This window comes from Odocoileus virginianus, chromosome 6 (genome assembly GCF_023699985.2).
Source record: "Odocoileus virginianus isolate 20LAN1187 ecotype Illinois chromosome 6, Ovbor_1.2, whole genome shotgun sequence".
Classification (NCBI taxonomy): Eukaryota; Metazoa; Chordata; class Mammalia; order Artiodactyla; family Cervidae; genus Odocoileus; species Odocoileus virginianus.
The window spans coordinates 15,904,033-15,919,202 of NC_069679.1; the positions used below are offsets into that span (position 1 = coordinate 15,904,033).

The 15,170-nt window shown below is 40.1% G+C and overlaps 1 protein-coding gene across 1 annotated transcript; it reads left to right on the top strand.

Annotated features, from left to right (window-relative positions):
• The first annotated feature begins 460 nt into the window (after positions 1-460).
• METTL3 (methyltransferase 3, N6-adenosine-methyltransferase complex catalytic subunit) lies at positions 461-14,932 on the top strand. The gene is made up of 11 exons (XM_020893326.2): positions 461-708; positions 9,785-10,002; positions 10,096-10,500; positions 11,374-11,549; positions 12,109-12,325; positions 12,554-12,741; positions 13,121-13,159; positions 13,325-13,433; positions 13,572-13,637; positions 13,776-13,888; positions 14,701-14,932. Exons 1-11 carry the CDS (start codon positions 609-611, stop codon positions 14,810-14,812), a joined length of 1,743 nt encoding a protein of 580 aa, XP_020748985.2. The 5' UTR covers positions 461-608; the 3' UTR covers positions 14,813-14,932.
• Positions 14,933-15,170: the final 238 nt, after the last annotated feature.

Here is a 15,170-nt window from a genome sequence, read left to right on the forward strand (position 1 = left end):
TTTAACATATTACATATGATACTTGTAGATTTGGTATAAGAAGAGTGAGAATATGTATTTGTAATCTCTTTATAGCATCTGTTCCATCAGTCCTCTTCCCTCAAAGAAGCATGCGTAGTGGTATATTTTTGTAAACAAGTGCACGGAAACACGAACATACACCTTTAGTGGCAAAGGTATGTTAGTATCAAACTGTCCAAAGGAACAGTGATCCTTCATTTGAAAAATCGGGATTACACACGCTGCCCTAGAGCGCCGCCTTAACGCACTCGGACTCATTTCAACATGGCCGCATGCGCGGCTGTAAGCAACATGGCAGCTTTGCCAGACACCATCACGGCAACCAGAGCCTCAGCGCACCCGGAAGCGCGAAAGAGCTCCCGTAAAATACATATCCGCCGTTCTGCCAACACTTATGGTGACTCTCGTTTGAGCTTCAAAGGGAGAGCGAAACCGGAAGTGACTTTCCCTACATAGCATCTGCCGGGATCTCTTTCCGGCTAGCCTTGGGGTGTCCGCGTGAGAGTTAGGCAATTTCTTGGAGCCAGAGCTGGGAAGCGCTAGTCCGCCGTGCCTAGTTGGAGACGTGGCCGGGCCACGAGACTGAAATGTCGGACACGTGGAGCTCTATCCAGGCCCACAAAAAGCAGCTGGACTCACTGCGGGAGAGGCTGCAGCGGAGGCGGAAGCAGGACTCGGGGCACTTGGGTGAGGCGCGGGGTTGTTGGGGCCGATGCTTAGCTAGGGAGGGCTGAGGGAACCCTGGAGGAAAACGCTCCCGAGTTGGTGCCTTTCCTCAAACGTCTGTTTCTTTAACGCTTCATACATTGGTTCCGGTTCTCTTCCCCCTCAGCAGCACAGATGCTTCATCTTTCTGCAGGTAGTAGCGGCTTCTTCTCACCCTGGGCTCTGGTTCCTCCAGTTCTCTTTCCCAGGTCGGAAGCTCCCTTCCCATCTCCGCGTCCCCCCATCTCGCTGACTCTTCTTAAGTCTACGAGAGCGTCCGGTTTGTTAGGCTTTTCAGCCCCTATCCCTTGAAGCAGCAAGTCCCTTTTTATGGTTAACAACATGGCCCTTTGTTCTTCCCTTGGTTATAGCAATTGCTTTGTATTGGTAATTTCTTTGCGACCCTGGGCACCGTGAGAACAAGTACTGAAAGTTTATATCCACAGTGCCCAGTTCAGTGGCCCTCACAGAGTTGGCACTCGATGTTGCTAAATGAGTAGAGAAGTGGCATTGGCTTAGCCGTTGCCACACCGAGCAGGAATCTGAAAACATTTGTTTTAAAACTTTTTCTCCCCTCCTATTGATTCGAGTCACAGTCTTAAAACTTGAAGGAACCTCAAAAGATTGTCTACCCATACCACATCCCCTACACAAGCCCTGAATTATCTAAGGCAAATCAATTAAAGATCTGCAAGGATAATGAATATGTACCACTTTTGTGGCAGCTTGCACTGTTTATCAGTATACTCGACTCCATTTCTACATCTTGTGTTGAAGTATATTAGGTCCATGCACTTGTATTCTGGTCCTTGAAACTAAAAGATGCCATGGCAGGACTCTTCCACCATAGGTGGACATCCATCGAGTATCTACATGAGTCTAGTTAGACAAAAATTACACAGTGTCCCTGCCCTCAAGGAGTTTAAAATTTAGTTGAAAATAAAGAAAAGTCAGAAATACACGATGATATATGTAACATGCCAAATGAGTTAATTCCACAATGAGCACAGTGAAGGTAGAACTAACAAGTCAGTCTAGTCAGTGAAGGCATCATGGAAGAGCTGACACTTGGAATTTGGTCTCAGTGACTATATAGGACTTAGATAATTAAAGAGACGGTAAGAGGGCAGAGTAAGTAAAGAAAGAAGTGCAAGTCGTATTATCAAGGATTAATTAATAGAAATTCCGCTTCAGTTTTCCATGGTGTTAACCACACTTTGGTATTGACCAAACTTTGTGCTGTACGCAAATCCAACCACTAGAATCTGGATACTTCATCAGGGTCCTTGCTAAGCATGTTTAATAATTTTGAAAGCAAGATATATTCTCCCTTGAACGTAAACATTCTTGATTTTTGGTTAAGACTTTTAGTATAGCCACTTCATGATATAATTAAGACTCCTGTAAAATTATTTTTGAGATTGTGATTAAACATATATTACCTTCTAGCCCAGAGCTTTGATGGGCCTATTTGGTCTTTAGGGGATAGGTAGAGATGAAACACACAAATTAAGTCAGCCAGCCTCACTGTTCTTCCATTCAGTTATTTTGGTTTTTCCAAAGAACATGTTTCCATAAGGATTAGGATTCTTAGGAAAACATCATGAAACACTCTCTTAACCAGTTTGTCATGTAAGATATAACCAAAGGCTACATGAAAATTGAGGTCATTCAGTTCTTTTCTCACAGGAAATAAAAATGTTCTTACCACATCTATATTCTTACAGGGTTACTGAAATCTGATACTTAATTATTTACTGCTGAGCTCAATATTAAAAGACAAGGATATTTAAAATAAACTAAAGTGTATCCATGTTATTAATAAATGCAAAATATTATGAACAAAGGATCACTGGGAGACCTTTGTTAGCTTGGCATTTTTAAGGTATAACTTTAAAAAAAAATTGTGGCAAAAGTACACATACCATAAAATACCATCTAACCATTTTAAAATGTATAGTTGATAGTCTGATGTATATTCACATTGTTATGCAACCAATCTCCAAAATTCTTTTGTCTTGCAAAACTGAAACTCACTGTTCTCCCTTCATCCCAGTCCCTGGCAACCACCATTCTACTGTTTCTGTGAGTTTGACTACTCTAGATCCCTTGTGAAAATGGAATCATGAAGTATTTGGCTGATGTCCTTTAGCGCATCCTCAAGGTTCATCTATGTTGTAGCACGTGTCATAATTTCCTTTCTTTTTAAAGCTGCATAATATTCCATTGTATGTATATACCACATTTTCTTTATCCATTTATCCATTGGTGGATACTTGAGGGTTGTTTCTACATTTTGGCTGTTGTGAATAATGCTGCTGTGAACATGGGTGTACAGGTTATCTCTTCAAGATTCTGTTTTCAACTTTTTTGGACATGTAACAGAAGTGGAATTGCTGGAGCATATGGTAATTCTATTTTCAATTTTCTTAGGAACTGCCACACTGTTTTCCATAGAATAAAGTAGATTTTTGAAACGAGGATTATTACTTTCAATAAATGTTTATTTCATTAATTGAAACAAAATAAACTTGCGCAGCTTCAGTCAGTTCAGTCGCTCAGTCGTGTCCGACCCTTTGCGACCCCATGAATCGCAGAACGCCAGGCCTCCCTGTCCATCACCAACTCCCAGAGTTTACTCAAACTCATGCCCATCGAGTCGGTGATGCCATCCAGCCATCTCATCCTCTGTCGCCCCCTTCTCCTCCTGCCCCCAATCCCTCCCAGCATCAGGGTCTTTTCCAATGAGTCAACTCTGCACATCAGGTGGCCAAAGTACTGGAGTTTCAGCTTCAGCATCAGTCCTTCCAATGAACACCCAGGACTGATCTCCTTTAGGATGGACTGGTTGGCTCTCCTTGCAATCCAAGGGACTCTCAAGAGTCTTCTCTAACACCACAGTTCAAAAGCATCAATTTTTCGGCACTCAGCTTTCTTCACAGTTCAACTCTCACATCCATACATGACCACTGGAAAAACCATAGCCTTGACCAGACGGACCTTTGTTGGCAAAGTAATGTCTCTGCTTTTAAATATGCTATCTAGGTTGGTCATAACTTTCCTTCCAAGGAGTAAGCGTCTTTTAATTTCATGGCTGCAGTCACCATCTGCAGTGATTTTGGAGCCCAAAAAAATGAAGTCTGACACTGTTTCCACTGTCTCCCCATCTATTTCCCAAGAGGTGATGGGACCAGATGCCATGATCTTAGTTTTCTGAATGTTGAGCTTTAAGTCAACTTTTTCACTCTCCTCTTTCACTTTCATCAAGAGGCTTTTTAGTTCCTCTTCACTTTCTGCCATAAGGGTGGTGTCATCTGCATATCTGAGGTTATTGATATTTCTCCCAGCAATCTTGATTCCAGCTTGTGCTTCTTCCAGCCCAGCGTTTCTCATGATGTACTCTGCATATAAGTTAAATAAGCAGGGTGACAATATACAGCCTTGACATACTCCTTTTCCTATTTGGAACCAGTCTGTTGTTCCATGTCCAGTTCTAACTGTTGCTTCCTGACCTACATACAGGTTTCTCAAGAGGCAGGTCAGGTGGTCTGGGATTCCCATCTCTTTCAGAATTTTCCACAGTTTATTGTGATCCACACAGTCGAAGGCTTTGGCGTCAATAAAGCAGAAATAGATGTTTTTCTGGAACTCTCTTGCTTTTTCGATGATCCAGCGGATATTGGCAATTTGATCTCTGGTTCCTCGGCCTTTTCTAAAACCAGCTTGAACATCTGGAAGTTCACGGTTCACGTACTGCTGAAGCCTGGCTTGGAGAATTTCGAGCATTACTTTACTAGCGTGTGAAATGAGTGCAATTATGTGGTAGTTTGAGCATTCTTTGGCATTGCCTTTCTTAGGGATTGGAATGAAAACTGACCTTTTCCAGTCTTGTGGCCACTGCTGAGTTTTCCAAATTTGCTGGCATATTGAGTGCAGCACTTTCACAGCATCATCTTTCAGGATTTGAAATAGCTCAACTGGAATTCCATCACCTCCACTAGCTTTGCTCATAGTGATGTTTTCTAAGGCCCACTGGACTTCACATTCCAGGATGTCTGGCTCTAGGTGAGTGATCACACCATTGTGATTATCTGGGTCGTGAAGATCTTTTTTGTACAGTTCTTCTGTGTATTCTTGCCACCTCTTCTTAATATCTTCTGCTTCTGTTAGGTCCATACCATTTTGGTCCTTTATTGAACCCATCTTTGCCTGAAATGTTCCCCTGGTATTTCTGATTTTCTTGAAGAGATCTCTAGTCTTTCCCATTCTGTTGTTTTCCTCTATTTGTTTGCATTGATTGCTGAGGAAGGCTTCCTTATCTCTCCTGGCTATTCTTTGGAACTCTGCATTCAAATGGGAATATTTTTCCTTTTCTCCTTTGCTTTTCGCTTCTCTGCTTTTCACAGCTATTTGTAAGGCCTCCTCAGACAACCATTTTGCCTTTTTGCATTTCTTTTCCATGGGGATGGTCTTGATCCCTGTCTCCTGTACAATGTCACGAACCTCCGTGAATAGTTCATCAGGCTCTCTGTCTATCAGATCTAGTCCCTTAAATCTATTTCTTACTTCCACTGTATAGCACAGCTTAGCACATAGTAAATATTTGAACTACTCAATGTATTTCATCCATGGAATTGATGATGTGAATATAGATTTTTTTTTTCATTTATTTTTATTAGTTGAAGGCTAATTACTTTACAGTATTGTAGTGGTTTTTGCCATACATTGACATGAATCAGCCATGGATTTACATGTGTGAAGATGTGAATATAGATACTGACATATTTTAGAGGTCAGCAAGTTCATAGTCTGGCTATATTTTTATGTCTTCAAGCTAGTATTTTATCTTCAACTGAGCTCTTAAAGCTTAAGTATTAAGTATTCCTTTGCTGAGCCCAACACATTACATTTTTTCATTAGATTAGAAGCAGAGAGTCAACATAGTTACCAGCATAATGGAAGTGCTCAATAAATGTACTGAATTAATAACTGAACGAATACTGAAGGAGTTGGAACTCAGGGATTCCTAATTATTTTCTGCTCTTTACCCATTTTAAGAATGATAAAGTGTTGGAGTCTTTCCCCCAAATTTGTGTATCTGTGCACAAATTTGTGTTTGACTTCAGGGAATTCAGAGTGGCTCAAGCCCATCTATAAATAACAGTTAATCAGCTGTTAAGTTTTGTTCAAAATATTAAACCTGAACCTCCTCCTCCCAGTAACCTTAAAAGAGGTATTTTCAGCTCCATGTCCTGAATGTAATGAAAGAATACTCCCAGGAGGTGTTACTAACATAAAGATTCATAACCAGAATCACAGAACTATATTAAAACAAGTATTGGTCAAATTGTCAAAAAGAAAAAAAAGTTTGTATCCAATTCTAGGGATTGAAAATATACGTTAAAGTGGTTCTTTATCATAGAGATCTTGCTATAAGAAAAAGTCTTTAAACATAACTCAAAGAACATATAAATTTCATTACCAGGGAAAGGAAAAACTGTAAGAAGAAATGTTTATATTACAGTCTTCGTAGTATCAGTAGGTTAATTATAAAAAATACATTTTCAACTTAATGACATTAACATTGAAACAAAGTACTTTTCCTCACTGAGATAATGTCTGCTAGCGTGTTGAAAGTTTACATGAAAAAACGTGTAGTATATTTTAGAAATAGCAGATAACATTTGCAAGAAAAGTTTGATAAACTATTTAGTTGGTAGAAAATGAACATCTAACCTAACATCTAACCAGCATTAACATCTAACCAAATTTACACATTGTTATTTTAAAAATGATAATAGGAGATGTAATAATGTCAAGTAGATTGCTTTATTCTTTGAACTGTTAGATTCTGGACTTCATTTAAAATAAATTCAATCGACAAAATGTTTATCATGGAAATAATGTGGTATTACTGCATATTTAAGCCAAGCATCTCAAGAACCATTGTGGCAAAAAGGAAAGTAATGTGACAGTGAATATGTATGTTCCTGAACAGAATTTGGGTTAGATTACATTAACAAGAATGAAACAGAGTGAGAAATTATGGAAAATGCTTACTATTTACTTTAATCAATGACAACACTTATTTTAAGTCAGATGGGCAAGAAACAAACAAAATATGCCAATTTAAGAGGTAATAGGTCTCCAAAGAAGACATGCAAATGACCAGCAGGTGTTTGAAAACTTGTTCAACATCACTAATCATCAGGGGAATGCAAATCATAACCATAATAAGATATCACCTCAAACTTGTTATTAAAAAAAAAAGAGAACAAGTGTTAGCAAGAAAAGGGAATCCTGATTCACTGATAGTGGGAATGTAAATTGGTACAGCCACTATGGAAACAGTAAGTAAAAAAATGGAATTACCATATGATCCAGCAGTTTCACTTTTAGGAATTCAAAGGATTTGAACTAAGGATTTCAAAGATATACCTGCACATCCACGCTCATTGTAGCATTACTTATGTTCACATACAGCCAAGATATGGAAACAGCCTAAACATCCATTGATAGATAAGTGGATAAAGAAAACGTGAAATATACATGCAATGGGATATCTTACAGCCAAAAGAAGGAGGAAATCCTGCCATTTGTGACAGCATGGGTGGATCTGGAGGACATTATAAGTGAACTAAGTCAGACGAAAATGCTGTATGGTATCACTCAGATTGTACTTGACATGTGGAATCTAAAATAGTCAAAGTCACAGAAGTAGAGTGGTGATTGCCAAGGCCTAGGGAAGGGGAAAAATGGAGAGGTGATAGTAAAAGGGTACAGAATCTCAGTTATGCAAGATAAATAAGTTCTGGAGATCTCTTATACAGTGTATAGTGCTTACGGTTAACAGTACTGTGTTGTATACTTAACATTTTCTAAGGGGGTAGATCCTATATTCAGTGGTCTTACCATATACACAAAAATAATAATAAAGGCAGCAGAAAAAAACTTTTGGGAAATGATAGATATGATTTTGGCCTTGACGGTGGTAATGATGAGTGTATGCTGTCTCCAAACTCACTGAGATGTATATGTTAAATATATACAACTTTTTACATGCTAATCATAATTAAGTGGTTAAAAAAAGACATAATAGAGATTGTCTATAGGGTGCTTAGGTCTTAACAAAATAAAACTCATACTAATGGTAAAAGAATATTAATAGGTGCCTGGCAAATAACATTTAAATATAAATTAAAGCGGGGATATGGATAATTTATATAGTTTATCTAAAATATTAGAAGTTTCAAAACTGTACAACCCTTCCTATTATCAAATTATTTTATTTGGTTGTGCTGCTGGGTCTTAAGTTATGGCACTTAGTATTTTCTGTCTTCCATGCGGCATGTTGCAATATGTGGGATCTTTAGTTGAGTCATGCACACTCTTAGTTGCAGCATGTGGGATATAGTTCCCTGACCAAGGACTGAACCCAGGCCCCCTGCATTTTTAGCACGGAGTCTTAGCCGCTGGAGCATCATGGAAGTCCCTCAAACTCTTTAATACCTTATATAATTTGCTCCCTTTACCATACATCATGAGTTAAAATGGTCAGTACATAATATACAAAACTGTGCATGTAATGCCTGAACTCCTAATTTTAAAACTTTGTATTTTTTCTGCTATAATAATAAGGTTCATCACTAATTGTGCTAGGTTAGGTTACTTAATGAAAGAAATTTTTGGTTTCTTCTGAAGAAATTTTAAATTCGACTGATTTTTTAAAAAGCTCAGAGTTTAAAAAAAAAAAAAAAGCTCAGAGTTTGAAACTAGTGTAAATTATAATTGGGGTATTTTTAGCTCAGATTTATTAGAATCTCTCAGTTGCAAGGGACTTTAGTAGTTACCAGTTCAGTCCTATTCAGTGTAAGAATCGTGCCTATAGTCTTCCAAATAAGCTGAATAGTAATTGTCACTTAAATTTGTCACGTTATCTTTAGCTTAGATCGCTTGCTCTCAGACTTCCCATCCAGACCTTCAAAGTGCTTCCATGATTTCTATGTGTATAACACCTCCTTGCCAAAACAAAACAAGGAACTTATTCTAGTCTGAGATTCAGCACAACATAAAAGAATCATCGTGAGCAAGGTGAAAAAAATTCTGTCAGTTATTTAACGTTTTCAGCTAGTATGAAATTGTGGAGTCTGTTTTCCACATAGGGTATAACTTATTTTCCTAAAATGTAACTGTTCCGGTAAGGTGTTTGGTATAGTTCGACTCCATTTTCCTTGGAATTCTGAGCTAAATTTTTTGAAGTCAGTTCCATTAGAGTGGAAATTTCTAAGTAACCAAAATATCTCTAAATGTAAACTAGTGGCCACTTAGATAGTATTTAACAGAATTCTAGTATAGATCCTGAATGTTTAATATTTCACTTGTATTTTAAATAAATAATCACAGATATTAGGCTTTCCTTAAAGCAATATTTTGCCCTAATTTGAGTTTCTTAAATCTTATTAAGGTTATGATGGCTACCCAGCTTGTGAAGTACTAGAGTAGGTTATAAGAATATAGTCAGTAACTATCATTGGTGACCAGGGCTTCAGCAGTTCTGTAATATTTTTGTGTTTGAGTTATAACCCCCAACACTGTCATTTTTTATACTCTGATGTCCAGTGGCCTTAATTCATTAAAACTCAAAGTCAGTTGTTCAGAAAGATCTCATCATAGCTTAGGTTGTTGAAAGTATTCCTGGCTTATAAATTCAGGTTGATTATATCAGTTGTTATTTAGAGTGACTGAAGGGAGGTGGTATGGACATTTAAATCTACCAGGCTGCTAATTTATGTCCTTTGAAGCAGAGCAAGGAATGAAATTAGGAAATACCTCTCACCCAACATAGAAAGGGTAAGCAGATCCCAGAAAATTTATCTTGGCTAAGCAGTGAATGCTTGGGTGTGATTTAATAAAGGGCATCTAGTGCTAAATCTGGTCAGAGAATTTTCTGCATGAAATGAAAGGACTGTGTTGTAAATGCTGGAAGTCTTTAATCCCTGAGGAATATGTAGATTGGCAGTGGTCACTGTTTTTCATCTTCATGTCTCTTCACTCCTAGATCTTCGGAATCCAGAGGCAGCACTGTCTCCAACCTTCCGTAGCGACAGCCCAGTCCCTGCTGCACCTACTTCTGGTGGCCCTAAGCCCAGTACAGCTTCAGCAGTTCCTGAACTAGCTACAGACCCTGAATTAGAGAAGAAGTTGCTACACCACCTCTCTGATCTGTCACTAACATTGCCCACTGATGCTGTGTCCATCCGTCTTGCCATCTCCACGGTAATGACATAAGACAAGGTTGGGAACTGCCATTGTTTTTCATCAGTTCGTGGTCAGGGTCTTAACACTTTCCCTCCTGCCTTCCTTCCTTAGCCAGATGCCCCTGCCACTCAGGATGGGGTAGAAAGCCTCCTACAGAAGTTTGCGGCTCAGGAGTTGATCGAAGTAAAGCGAAGTCTCCTACAAGATGATGCACATCCCACTCTTGTGACCTATGCTGATCATTCCAAGCTCTCCGCCATGATGGGTGCTGTGGCAGAAAAGAAGGGCCCTGGGGAGGTAGCAGGGACTATTGCAGGGCAGAAGCGGCGTGCAGAGCAAGACTCCACCACAGCAGCTGCCTTTACTAGCTCTTTGGCCTCTGGTCTGGCCTCTTCAGCATCAGAAGTAACCAAGGAGCCAACCAAGAAATCAAGAAAACATGCTGCCTCAGATGTTGATCTGGAGATAGAGAGCCTTCTTAACCAACAATCTACTAAGGAACAACAGAGCAAGAAGGTAGGGGTAGATGGAAGTGCTTTCACACTTATACTTTGAATTTTAGCATTGGTTGAGAAGAATTTACCCCTAGGGCAAAGAGCAGTTCTTAGAATTGAGGGTTTAGAGCAGTGGTTCTCAACTGAGGATGATATTACCCTCCCTCCCAACCCCCAGAGGATGTTTTGCAAAGTCTGAAGACGTTTTTGGTTGTCATAACACATGAGTGCTACAGACACCTAGTGGGTAGAGAGGCAAGGGATTCTGCAAAGCATCCTGCAATCTTAATACGATAAGCCACAAAGAATTATCTGGCCAAAAACATCAACAGTGCACCAAATGCTGAGAACTCTGATTTAGAGAATCTTTTTCACTGGGTCTGTTTGGAAGAATATTTCAGACCCATGTGAGTTAGCCATTTTCTATTTCTAGCTGTATAAATTTGAACAATTAACTTCTCTTGATCCTTAGTCTTCTCATTTGTGAGACTAACTAGAGTACCACCTCCCACCTGTCCCCACCACCCACCCACCATGTAAATTGTTGCCTAGGCTCTGAACCAAACAGTAAAATGCTTATCAGCACTATGTCTTGCTTCAGTACGTATTAAATGTAAGTGGTTTTGGTTGCAAAGAAATACTTTCCTGGGGAGGGGAGTTTAGCTTAATGCTTAGCTGTAGGAACTGGTCTGCATGTATTTTAATTTCATCCCAAGTGCAGATTTGTGAAAAAGGACTAAATCCATGAAAAATCTCTTCTCTTGGGTTTTCTCATGTTAATGTAGTTTATTGACCCCTCATAGGACATTGATGTCAAGTAGAATTTGCAGAGGTGGTTTAAGGGCTAATTTTATCTACGAACCCTTTCCAGACAGAGGTTTCTTCTATCACCCAGGTTAGTCAGGAGATCCTAGAGCTATTAAATACTACAACAGCCAAGGAACAATCCATTGTTGAAAAATTTCGCTCACGAGGTCGGGCTCAAGTTCAAGAGTTCTGTGACTATGGAACCAAGGAGGAGTGTATGAAAGCCAGTGATGCTGACCGGCCCTGTCGAAAGCTGCACTTCAGGTCTTTTGGGGGGAAGAGGGTTGGCTGGGTCTCCTAGAAGCAGTCATTTTTTAAGCACAGTCCTTCCACTCATTGGGTTTGTCTCTAATACTGTTATTAAGTGCTTTTAATATGGTTTGTCTAAGACTTCAAGATTCTGAAGGTACACTTTCAGAAGTAGTGTTCTATGGGAGGGAATACAGGTTGCATTCTCCAAAAGATGTGAGATTTTTAAAAATTGCTCTTTTCTTGCAATAGCAGGATATCTCTGTCTTTGATCCCCAGTGAAAGTTAAAGTTCTCTAGAAGGATAGTCTTAGGAGAAACAAGAACCTGGCCTCTTAGGTCAGAGCTTTATTCCTGTCATAAGGAAGTTAAGTTTTTGCTCAGAGAGGAATTAAAAAAACATTTCTTTAGTGTAAATTACAGATTTTAATATCACCTGCTTTCTTTATTTGAAAACTTAGAGGAAGCTCTGATGACAGTGAAAGACTGCAAATTTTGCAACAATTTAGAACTTGAACTGGGGGATCTACCTGGAACACCATCTTGATTCAAACTGTCCCTTAATATTTCCCCAGACGGATCATCAATAAACACACTGATGAGTCATTAGGAGACTGCTCTTTCCTTAACACATGTTTCCATATGGATACCTGCAAATATGTTCACTATGAAATTGATGCTTGCGTGGATTCTGAGGCTCCTGGAAGCAAAGACCATACACCAAGCCAGGAGCTTGCCCTTACACAGAGCGTTGGAGGTGACTCCAATGCAGATCGACTCTTCCCACCTCAGGTACCTGTCTGCTCAGAAAACTTAACCTCAACTTAAGGACCTTTATCTCAGTAGAGCAGCCATACATGTAGGAAAGCAAGGCATAATCAGCAATCTCCCTTGCTGATTGGGAATGGAGCGGGTTAGATAGCATATGAGGGAACAGGAAAATCCAATGGAAAAAGAGGGACTGGGGCCATGAATCGGAGAGTGAAGGAAGGGAAGATGACCAAATACCACCTCATGCAGTGGATCTGTTGTGATATCCGCTACCTGGACGTCAGTATCTTGGGCAAGTTTGCAGTTGTGATGGCTGACCCACCCTGGGATATTCACATGGAGCTGCCCTATGGGACCCTGACAGATGATGAGATGCGCAGGCTCAACATACCAGTACTGCAGGATGATGGCTTTCTCTTCCTCTGGGTCACAGGCAGGTAATGCAGTTCAAAGATACGTAGGTATGGGCAGATATAGTACAGAGTGAGTACTGGGTGGGGATAAAATCTTGGGTTTTCCTAGCTCTATTAAACTTATGACTCAGTCAGCCTTTCTTACCTACTGAGATCTGATGCCTGTTTATAACACAAATGATACCATGAATTCTGTTTAATTCTACATTTGTTTCTTGTGAAAGGTAAGACCATTGAGAATAGATACTGTGTTTTGTCTTTTCATTCTTAGATCCATCCTCTTGCCCCAATGGTGTCTTGCATGTAAATATTCACCGAATGTCTATTGAAAACAACACATATATCTTGAAGGGAGAAAAAATACTGGCATGGAAGTAGCTGTTTAACCCTTATTTCTTTCCAGGGCCATGGAGTTGGGCAGAGAATGTCTGAACCTCTGGGGGTAAGTAGCCATCACTGTTGTTTTCTTCTGAGGGAAATATGTAGTTGATAGGGTTTCCTTCTTCCAGAGTATTCTGTGATTCCTTGCCTCTGTAGAGTAGATGGTATCATCCTTAAACTGTGAAACCTTGATTAAAGTTCTGATTTTTTTCCTTATATCCCACAGTTATGAACGGGTAGATGAAATTATCTGGGTGAAGACAAATCAACTGCAGCGCATCATTCGAACAGGCCGTACAGGTCACTGGTTGAACCATGGGAAGGAACACTGCTTGGTGAGCAGCAGTGGGGCCCAATACATTAGATGGAACAAAAAATAGGAATTGTTAGATTTCTTATTGAGAAACAGTTCAAATATTGGGGTTTCATAAAACTTTCATACATTTTTCATCATTGTGTTCTCTGGTGAGCAGGTTGGTGTCAAAGGAAATCCCCAAGGCTTCAACCAGGGCCTGGACTGTGATGTGATCGTAGCCGAGGTATGTGCTCTCCCCAGGCGCCCAGAGGGCCGCATGTTAAGTCAGCTCTTCTAGTCAGGTAGACTCTCATCCCGGGGTTTCTCATTGGGATCATCAACATACGCGGAAAGGGCTAGAATTGCGATCTTCATTTCCTAGGTTCGTTCCACTAGTCATAAACCAGATGAAATCTATGGCATGATTGAGAGACTGTCCCCTGGCACTCGCAAGATAGAGTTATTTGGACGACCACACAATGTGCAACCCAACTGGTAAGGAGACCAGAGAACATGCTAGCCCCCAAGGGCACAACTGCTTATGGTCAAATATATGTTAGTAGAGCGTCACCTCACATTCCACTAGTCTGTAAATGGGCTTCAGAGGATTCTTAAGCACCCAACATTCACTGGAAAACCAACAGGTTTTTAAGATTTAAACATTGCTCTTAAGGTCTCCACCCCTAAAGCTCTTCATTATTCTGCTGGATGTACTGAATCTGCCCCCTGGTGGTTACTGAGAACCTATTTAATCTGTCAACAATTTTAATTTTAGTCTTTCATCCTGTAAGTAGAGCTTTAAAAGACACGCTGTTAGCATGTCACTCATCCATAGTCACTGGCAACAGCAACTTTGTGACGCAGGCCTTGGGATTCCCTGGTGGCTCAGACGGTAAAGCGTCTGCCTGCAATGCTGGAGACCCGGCTTCAATCCCTGGGTCAGGAAAATCCCCTGGAGAAGGAAATGGCAACCCATTCCAGTATTCTTGCCTGGGAAATCCCATGGACAGAGGAACCTGGTGGGCTACAGTCCACGGGGTCACAAAGAGTCGGACACAGCTGAGCGACTTCACTTTCACTTTCATTAACCCTTAATTAGTACAGATCCAGCCTCTTTTAACATCAGAATCTGCCCAATTTCTTACCAGCCTTAGTACCATATACTATCTTTATAAAAGAATTGGCACAGATATTCAGATGCCTGTTGAGATGATAGGCAGACTTAATGAAAAGAACACATCTTTTAATAGTATTAAGCCTTTAAATTCCAGGATTTTTGGCTTGCCCCATCTTTCCCCTTGCTTCAGGATCACCCTTGGAAACCAACTGGATGGGATCCACCTGCTAGACCCAGATGTGGTTGCCCGATTCAAGCAAAGATATCCAGATGGTATCATCTCTAAACCTAAGAATCTATAGAAGTACTTCTGAACCGAAGCATCCATAGCCATGGCTCTACAGGCTGCACCTGAAGAGTAATATTTGTACAATAGCTTTTTTTCCCCCTTATTTAAATAAAAGTTTGTATTGTAGTTGCAATTTCGAGGTCAAGTTCTGGCTCTGCCACTTAAGAGTGTGTGATCTTGTGTAACTCAACGTAGTATGACTGCTTATAAATGTAAACTGGGAATATTACCTGCCTTATTGGGTTGCTATAAGGCTTCAAACTAAATGAATGTGTGGAGAGCATTAAAATGTTGATTTGATCAGCAGTTTTATAAACATGATAAGAAAGGGTTCTCTGGGACATTTCTCAAGGTAAGATCTGAGTTTCACT

What these genes read in the sequence shown, in the direction of transcription:
- METTL3 (XM_020893326.2), top strand. Translation starts at nt 609, where the DNA reads ATGTCGGACACGTGGAGCTCTATCCAGGCCCACAAAAAGCAGCTGGAC. An exon ending in TCCGTCTTGCCATCTCCACG is followed by an intron (nt 10,003 to 10,095) that starts GTAATGACATAA and finishes TTCCTTCCTTAG; the next exon opens with CCAGATGCCCCTGCCACTCA. An exon ending in ATCGACTCTTCCCACCTCAG is followed by an intron (nt 12,326 to 12,553) that starts GTACCTGTCTGC and finishes CACCTCATGCAG; the next exon opens with TGGATCTGTTGTGATATCCG.